This window comes from Sinocyclocheilus rhinocerous, unplaced genomic scaffold (genome assembly GCF_001515625.1).
Source record: "Sinocyclocheilus rhinocerous isolate Xijiao unplaced genomic scaffold, SAMN03320098_v1.1 scaffold3916, whole genome shotgun sequence".
Taxonomy (NCBI): Eukaryota; Metazoa; Chordata; class Actinopteri; order Cypriniformes; family Cyprinidae; genus Sinocyclocheilus; species Sinocyclocheilus rhinocerous.
The window spans coordinates 105,741-115,859 of NW_015643503.1; the positions used below are offsets into that span (position 1 = coordinate 105,741).

At 42.0% G+C, this 10,119-nt stretch overlaps 1 protein-coding gene across 1 annotated transcript in view; it reads left to right on the top strand.

The window, feature by feature from the left end:
• Window positions 1-10,119, top strand: part of LOC107757314 (SID1 transmembrane family member 2-like) — a 17,010-nt gene that overhangs the window by 3,426 nt on the left and 3,465 nt on the right. The window contains 13 exon segments of the mRNA XM_016574755.1: window positions 1,330-1,431; window positions 1,722-1,805; window positions 2,150-2,249; window positions 2,918-2,983; window positions 3,062-3,155; window positions 3,304-3,359; window positions 3,514-3,525; window positions 8,471-8,509; window positions 8,585-8,662; window positions 9,476-9,591; window positions 9,675-9,748; window positions 9,837-9,903; window positions 9,997-10,070. Of these exon segments, the coding sequence (XP_016430241.1) occupies window positions 1,330-1,431; window positions 1,722-1,805; window positions 2,150-2,249; window positions 2,918-2,983; window positions 3,062-3,155; window positions 3,304-3,359; window positions 3,514-3,525; window positions 8,471-8,509; window positions 8,585-8,662; window positions 9,476-9,591; window positions 9,675-9,748; window positions 9,837-9,903; window positions 9,997-10,070 (962 nt within the window).

Sequence of the window (10,119 nt, forward strand, 5' to 3'; positions counted from 1 at the left end):
GAGTCCCCATGAGTCTGTGTGTATTCAGGTTTAAGTCCCCACCAGAATAGAAAAACAGGTACACACACACACACACACACATTCACTCACTGAGGACTGGAGTTTTCTTCAAGGGTTTACCTTTATCTTCTCAGATGCACAGCACTGATTTCAGATCAGATTCCTCCACCACAGATCAGTGTCAGTGAGTGTTAGAGACGCTGCAGAGCTGATCTCAGAGCAGTCATTGATGCACATCCTCTGATCTCAGTCCTGCAGCGTCACACACTCCCTGCTAGAGGAGCTCAGCGCCGGACAGGTGTGTGTGTGTGTGTGTGTGTGTGAGAGAGCAAACAGGTGTGTGTGTGTGTGTGTGTGTGTGTGAGAGAGCAAACAGGTGTGTGTGTTTGACATCCTGCTTCTGAAGGAACTGAGTAACAGCTAAAGCTGCTGAAGTAAAGCTGGAGGCCTGTTGATGAGATCATCAGTGTGATGCGTGTAGTTCACTGTAATGACAGAGACATCATGATAAATGTGAATACAGGGCTAGACACAGCAGTGGCACATACAAGCCACTTACAGGCATAGATCAACCAAAAAGGAGAGAATTATTTCCCTTTTTTATTGAAAAAAACAAAAACAAGGAAAAGGTCCATTGTATTTCCAGAAAACACAGAGACATTCTTCAAAATATCTTCTTTTGTGTTCCACTGAAGAAAGAGAGGGTGGGTAAATGATGGCAGAATCATCATTTCGTTGGGTGAGCTATAGTAATCACAGGATAGCTGAACTCTGCTTGTGACCAGCAGGGGTCGCTGTCACCCTCAGTGCATGGCCTCAATGTCAAACACTCAGATTCATTTCAAAAACCACCTGCACTGCCAAAATACAGCTTAGAACGCAAGTTATTTGTTTCAATACATCATGACACTGCCTGCTTTGCCATTAAATTTGCTCATGCGAGTGAATTTATCCAAACGACCAACATCACATCACGACCGCGTCACGATTTGATCACCTAAATATGCTGTGAAAAGATTTAGACGAGTTTGAAGAAATGTATTTTTGACAAATTCAATATTTAATATAAATGTAATAATGTGGGTTGTCAGATGACACACACACAAACAAACATTTACTTATCTCTATAAATGTGGACATTACATAGACTTCTATTGTTATTTTTATATACAGCTCATTATAAATACTATAACACTAACCGATATACTACTCTGCATTGTTACAATTTTAAAACACTTCATTTATTTTTATATTGTTTCTACACTCACAAACACACACAGATCTCCTGCAGTGCTGACTGTGTGTGTGTGTGTGTGTGTGTGTGTGTAGTTCTTTAAGTATGTGTTCCCTGAGGGTGTGGACACAGTGATCGTGAAGGTGAACTCACAGAAGAACTTCCCCTGCTCAGTCATGTCAATACAGGACATCCAGGTGAGAAACACACACACTCTCTCTCTCTCTCTCTCACACACACACACACACTCTCTCTCACACACACTCACACTCTCACACACACACTCACACACACTCTCTCACACACACACTCTCTCACTCACTCTCTCACACACACACTCTCACACACACACTCTCTCACACTCACACACACACACTCTCTCTCTCTCACACACACACACTCTCTCTCTCACACACACACACACACGTATGTCAGAGTCAGTCAGATGTGTATGTGGTGATATCTGTCTGTCTCTCGGTCTGTCTAGTGTCCGGTTTATGATCTGGATAATAATGTGGCGTTTATTGGAATGTATCAGACTATGACCACCACAGCTGCCATCACAGTGCAGGTAACACACACACACACACTTCTATCATTACAAGGACTTTCCATTGACATAACTGTTTTTAAACTAAGCTAATGACATTTTTTGTCACCTAACCATCACTGAAACCATTTTGTGTTTAGTACTGTAATCAGGATATTCAGAAAAGGCACATGACTGTAGTGTTTGCCGCTTTTTAGTAAAACAGCGAATTTTATCTCGCATTCAGTGTCTAATTGCATATTTAATAAAACATTGTTGAAATATGTTTATGTATCCGTTTGATTGACGGGGACAGTCACACCAGCACACAGAATCAGTGCAGTGTGATTATTATTGTGTGAGGATGTGTGATACGTGTGTTTCAGAGGAAGGATTTCCCCAGTAACAGTTTCTATGTGGTGGTGGTGGTGAAGACTGAAGACGAGGCGTGCGGAGGACCACTGCGATTCTACCCGCTCTTACCTGGTTAGTACAACCAATCAGAGCACAGCGTTACTCTGCTGCAGCCAATCAGAGCACACTGTTACTCTAAGCCAATCAGAGCACAGGGTTACTCTATTGCAGCCAATCAGAGCACACTGTTACTCTACTGCAGCCAATCAGAGCACAGGGTTACTCTACTGCAGCCAATCAGAGCACACTGTTACTCTACAGCAGCCAATCAGAGCACACAGTTACTCTCCTGCAACCAATCAGAGCACAGCGTTACTCTACTGCAGCCAATCAGAGCACAGGGTTACTCTACTGCAGCCAATCAGAGCACACGGTTAGTCTACTGCAGCCAATCAGAGGACAGGGTTACTCTACTGCAGCCAATCAGAGCACAGGGTTACTCTACTGCAGCCAATCAGAGCACAGCGTTACTCTACTGCAGCCAATCAGAGCACACGGTTACTCTACTGCAGCCAATCAGAGCACACGGTTAGTCTACTGCAGCCAATCAGAGCACACTGTTACTCTACAGCAGCCAATCAGAGCACACTGTTACTCTACAGCAGCCAATCAGAGCACACTGTTACTCTACAGCAGCCAATCAGAGCACACTGTTACTCTACTGCAGCCAATCAGAGCACAGTTATTGTACAGCAGCCAATCAGAATCCATGTTTGATGTGATTGTGTGTGTTTCCTCAGATGAGCTGCTAGATGCTGGGAATCGCAGTAAAACTCTGGATGTGATTGTTTCTCCTGCCATTAACTGTGAGCAGCACTACACATTCACTCAGTCCTTCATTCATGCGTCCATCAGTTCATTCGTTCATTCTGTCTGCTCTCTAGCGGAGGTGTATGTGATGGGGATGCTCTTCTGCCTGGGGATCTTCCTGTCCTTCTATCTGCTCACGTTTCTCGTGGCGTGTGTGGAGAATAAGAGGTACGACACTGTGTTTGAAATGATAAAGACACGGACGCTGCTCTGAACCTGAAACACGATGTCAGTGACACCAAATAAATGCAGTAGTTGAAGGTTTTCATGATGTTTGAAGATTCAGTGACAGCCAATCACATTCTGTCTTTCTCAGGATGAACAGGAAGAGGGAGTGGCTTCTGAACGCCGACACCTCACCTGCAGAGACAGGTAACCGAACACACACCTGTAGGAGTGTTAGCTGTAATTTATGGACTAATCTGGATCACAGAATTATTAATGTCTTGAATGTAATGAGTGACTTTATCAAAATGTTTATTCTTTTATTTTCTATTCTCTTTTCGCCATCTTTGTGTGTGTTTAGCGTCTCTCTTGGGTAAGACTTGTGTGTGTGTGTGTTTTACTGACACACTGATTTATTAGCACGCTGTCTTGCACAACAAGTGTGTTTGTGCACAAGATACGACACTTCCTGCTTTCATTGGCTCACAAACGCTCTCTCTATCTGTGCACATCTGTAGTTGTGACATCACTGCTGTAAACTAACCCAAACACTAACACACTCCTGTTTAGAGGTGCTTAGTGAACCGTTTCACTTTTGAGCATGACGACCTCATTTACATGCAGGAGTGACTGCTGAATGATCTAGTGATCTCTATAGAAAGAAACATGAATGCCAGCAGTGTTTGAAATAATAAAAACCATTAACTACTAGCTGTTCAGATCAGTTCTGTGTGGATCTCGTGTAAATGTCACTCCTGTAAGTAACTGAACTGTGTTTGATATTCAGTACTGAAGATTTAGATGAAGCACATCTCCACACACACACACACACACACACACTCACTCCTGTAAGTAACTGAACTGTGTTTGATATTCAGTACTGAAGATTTAGATGAAGCACATCTCCACACACACACACACACACACACACTCACTCCTGTAAGTAACTGAACTGTGTTTGATATTCAGTACTGAAGATTTAGATGAAGCACATCTCCACACACACACACACACACACACACTCACTCCTGTAAGTAACTGAACTGTGTTTGATATTCAGTACTGAAGATTTAGATGAAGCACATCTCCACACACACACACACACACACACACTCACTCCTGTAAGTAACTGAACTGTGTTTGATATTCAGTACTGAAGATTTAGATGAAGCACATCTCCACACACACACACACACACACACACTCACTCCTGTAAGTAACTGAACTGTGTTTGATATTCAGTACTGAAGATTTAGATGAAGCACATCTCCACACACACACACACACACACACACTCACTCCTGTAAGTAACTGAACTGTGTTTGATATTCAGTACTGAAGATTTAGATGAAGCACATCTCCACACACACACACACACACACACACTCACTCCTGTAAGTAACTGAACTGTGTTTGATATTCAGTACTGAAGATTTAGATGAAGCACATCTCCACACACACACACACACACACACACTCACTCCTGTAAGTAACTGAACTGTGTTTGATATTCAGTACTGAAGATTTAGATGAAGCACATCTCCACACACACACACACACACACACACTCACTCCTGTAAGTAACTGAACTGTGTTTGATATTCAGTACTGAAGATTTAGATGAAGCACATCTCCACACACACACACACACACACACACTCACTCCTGTAAGTAACTGAACTGTGTTTGATATTCAGTACTGAAGATTTAGATGAAGCACATCTCCACACACACACACACACACACACACTCACTCCTGTAAGTAACTGAACTGTGTTTGATATTCAGTACTGAAGATTTAGATGAAGCACATCTCCACACACACACACACACACACACACTCACTCCTGTAAGTAACTGAACTGTGTTTGATATTCAGTACTGAAGATTTAGATGAAGCACATCTCCACACACACACACACACACACACACTCACTCCTGTAAGTAACTGAACTGTGTTTGATATTCAGTACTGAAGATTTAGATGAAGCACATCTCCACACACACACACACACACACACACTCACTCCTGTAAGTAACTGAACTGTGTTTGATATTCAGTACTGAAGATTTAGATGAAGCACATCTCCACACACACACACACACACACACACTCACTCCTGTAAGTAACTGAACTGTGTTTGATATTCAGTACTGAAGATTTAGATGAAGCACATCTCCACACACACACACACACACACACACTCACTCCTGTAAGTAACTGAACTGTGTTTGATATTCAGTACTGAAGATTTAGATGAAGCACATCTCCACACACACACACACACACACACACTCACTCCTGTAAGTAACTGAACTGTGTTTGATATTCAGTACTGAAGATTTAGATGAAGCACATCTCCACACACACACACACACACACACACTCACTCCTGTAAGTAACTGAACTGTGTTTGATATTCAGTACTGAAGATTTAGATGAAGCACATCTCCACACACACACACACACACACACACTCACTCCTGTAAGTAACTGAACTGTGTTTGATATTCAGTACTGAAGATTTAGATGAAGCACATCTCCACACACACACACACACACACACACTCACTCCTGTAAGTAACTGAACTGTGTTTGATATTCAGTACTGAAGATTTAGATGAAGCACATCTCCACACACACACACACACACACACACTCACTCCTGTAAGTAACTGAACTGTGTTTGATATTCAGTACTGAAGATTTAGATGAAGCACATCTCCACACACACACACACACACACACACTCACTCCTGTAAGTAACTGAACTGTGTTTGATATTCAGTACTGAAGATTTAGATGAAGCACATCTCCACACACACACACACACACACACACTCACTCCTGTAAGTAACTGAACTGTGTTTGATATTCAGTACTGAAGATTTAGATGAAGCACATCTCCACACACACACACACACACACACACTCACTCCTGTAAGTAACTGAACTGTGTTTGATATTCAGTACTGAAGATTTAGATGAAGCACATCTCCACACACACACACACACACACACACTCACTCCTGTAAGTAACTGAACTGTGTTTGATATTCAGTACTGAAGATTTAGATGAAGCACATCTCCACACACACACACACACACACACACTCACTCCTGTAAGTAACTGAACTGTGTTTGATATTCAGTACTGAAGATTTAGATGAAGCACATCTCCACACACACACACACACACACACACTCACTCCTGTAAGTAACTGAACTGTGTTTGATATTCAGTACTGAAGATTTAGATGAAGCACATCTCCACACACACACACACACACACACACTCACTCCTGTAAGTAACTGAACTGTGTTTGATATTCAGTACTGAAGATTTAGATGAAGCACATCTCCACACACACACACACACACACACACTCACTCCTGTAAGTAACTGAACTGTGTTTGATATTCAGTACTGAAGATTTAGATGAAGCACATCTCCACACACACACACACACACACACACTCACTCCTGTAAGTAACTGAACTGTGTTTGATATTCAGTACTGAAGATTTAGATGAAGCACATCTCCACACACACACACACACACACACACTCACTCCTGTAAGTAACTGAACTGTGTTTGATATTCAGTACTGAAGATTTAGATGAAGCACATCTCCACACACACACACACACACACACACTCACTCCTGTAAGTAACTGAACTGTGTTTGATATTCAGTACTGAAGATTTAGATGAAGCACATCTCCACACACACACACACACACACACACTCACTCCTGTAAGTAACTGAACTGTGTTTGATATTCAGTACTGAAGATTTAGATGAAGCACATCTCCACACACACACACACACACACACACTCACTCCTGTAAGTAACTGAACTGTGTTTGATATTCAGTACTGAAGATTTAGATGAAGCACATCTCCACACACACACACACACACACACACTCACTCCTGTAAGTAACTGAACTGTGTTTGATATTCAGTACTGAAGATTTAGATGAAGCACATCTCCACACACACACACACACACACACACTCACTCCTGTAAGTAACTGAACTGTGTTTGATATTCAGTACTGAAGATTTAGATGAAGCACATCTCCACACACACACACACACACACACACTCACTCCTGTAAGTAACTGAACTGTGTTTGATATTCAGTACTGAAGATTTAGATGAAGCACATCTCCACACACACACACACACACACACACTCACTCCTGTAAGTAACTGAACTGTGTTTGATATTCAGTACTGAAGATTTAGATGAAGCACATCTCCACACACACACACACACACACACACTCACTCCTGTAAGTAACTGAACTGTGTTTGATATTCAGTACTGAAGATTTAGATGAAGCACATCTCCACACACACACACACACACACACACTCACTCCTGTAAGTAACTGAACTGTGTTTGATATTCAGTACTGAAGATTTAGATGAAGCACATCTCCACACACACACACACACACACACACTCACTCCTGTAAGTAACTGAACTGTGTTTGATATTCAGTACTGAAGATTTAGATGAAGCACATCTCCACACACACACACACACACACACACTCACTCCTGTAAGTAACTGAACTGTGTTTGATATTCAGTACTGAAGATTTAGATGAAGCACATCTCCACACACACACACACACACACACACTCACTCCTGTAAGTAACTGAACTGTGTTTGATATTCAGTACTGAAGATTTAGATGAAGCACATCTCCACACACACACACACACACACACACTCACTCCTGTAAGTAACTGAACTGTGTTTGATATTCAGTACTGAAGATTTAGATGAAGCACATCTCCACACACACACACACACACACACACTCACTCCTGTAAGTAACTGAACTGTGTTTGATATTCAGTACTGAAGATTTAGATGAAGCACATCTCCACACACACACACACACACACACACTCACTCCTGTAAGTAACTGAACTGTGTTTGATATTCAGTACTGAAGATTTAGATGAAGCACATCTCCACACACACACACACACACACACACTCACTCCTGTAAGTAACTGAACTGTGTTTGATATTCAGTACTGAAGATTTAGATGAAGCACATCTCCACACACACACACACACACACACTCACTCCTGTAAGTAACTGAACTGTGTTTGATATTCAGTACTGAAGATTTAGATGAAGCACATCTCCACACACACACACACACACACACTCACTCCTGTAAGTAACTGAACTGTGTTTGATATTCAGTACTGAAGATTTAGATGAAGCACATCTCCACACACACACACACGAGCATCTGTCTAACCCACTGTGTGTGTTTCAGGAAAGGCTCCAGTGTCTCCGTATGAATATGGCTCATTTGGTGAGTTTGTGAAAGTTTTCATTCGGATTGATTTCTGCATCGGATGTGTTTTAATCTGTCTGTCTGTTTCTCTAGCTGATAACGGCAGCACATTGAGCTCTGAAGCTGTTACTGACAGTTTAGTATCGGCCGATGGGAACTACGGATACATGGGTACACACACACACACACACACAGAATATATTCATGCTCATGTTGTTAGTTCTCTGCCCTCTCATTGGCTGTCTGATGTGCTCTGCTTTCTGATTGGTGTGTTTTTACCACTTAGGATCGGAGACTTTTAAACGGCGAATAATCGCAGCACATCATGTAGCCATCCGCACTGGTGACACGCCCACTTTATAAATCAGCCAATCAGCACCTCCATATGAAATCCCACCCAATCCAAAATCAGAATCCCACAAATATTGGCCCGATGTCCTGAAAAACATCGGAAATTATTGTGTCTCTAATTGTATTTGCTTTGATTTTTATTTAAATGAGTACGAGTTAATGAGAATTTGGATTAAAGGGGTCATATGATGCTTTTTTAAAGATCATTATTTTGTGTATTTGGTGTAACAGAATATGTTGACATGCTTTAATGTTCAAAAAACACATTATTTTTCAAATACTGTACATTATTGTAGGTCCTCTATGCCCCGCCTCTCTCAAACGCTTCGTTTTCTACAAAGTCCCGCCTTCCGACAAGCACAGTCTGCTCTGATTGGCCAGCTAACCCAGTGCATTGTGATTGGCCGAAAACCGCAAGCACTTGTCTGAAATGTAACGCCCCTTACCATAATCACCATATGACCCCTTTAAAAACTTCTATTAAATGCATAAATACAAGTTATATAAATCAAGTGCCCTATTTGCTGAAAAATTTCTAATGCATGATGTCAGCGTGTATTTCAGGAATTCATTGAAGTCATGATGATCTAAATCTGAAGCCTGCTGATCAGCGTTGTATTTTCTGTGTTCTAGAGCGTTCCTTAGAGAGTGTCGGCCGCAGTCGCCACGAGTCTCTGAGTTCAGTAGAAGAAGACGATTACGACACGCTGGCCGACATCGACTCGGACAAAAACATCGTCCGTACGAAGGTGCTCGAACCAGTGAAGAACACAACTGTAACAACGAGAACTGTAACTGTGTATTTACTGACTGTGATCTCTGTCCTTCACAGAAGTTCCTGTGCGTCTCTGATCTCGCTCGTAAAGACAATCGCATCCTCAGCAAGAAATACCAGATCTACTTCTGGTGAGCCTCAAACACACGGGTCAGGACAGGAAGTGTGTGTTTGTTTTATACCTCCGGTGACTGTGCTGTGTGTGTGTTTTCACTGCAGGAACATTGCTACGATCGGCGTGTTTTATGCTCTTCCTGTCATTCAGCTGGTTATCACCTATCAGACGGTATGAAATCTCTGTTTATGCATGTATTTATGTACAGTATACGTCATGTGTGTTCTGTCTCCCCGATGACTATTATAATGTGTTTTCTGACAGGTTGTAAATGTCACTGGAAACCAAGACATCTGCTATTATAACTTCCTGTGTGCACACCCTCTGGGAGCTCTAAGGTGTGTGTGTGTGAGAGAGTGTGTGTGTGTGTGTGAGAGAGAGTGTGTG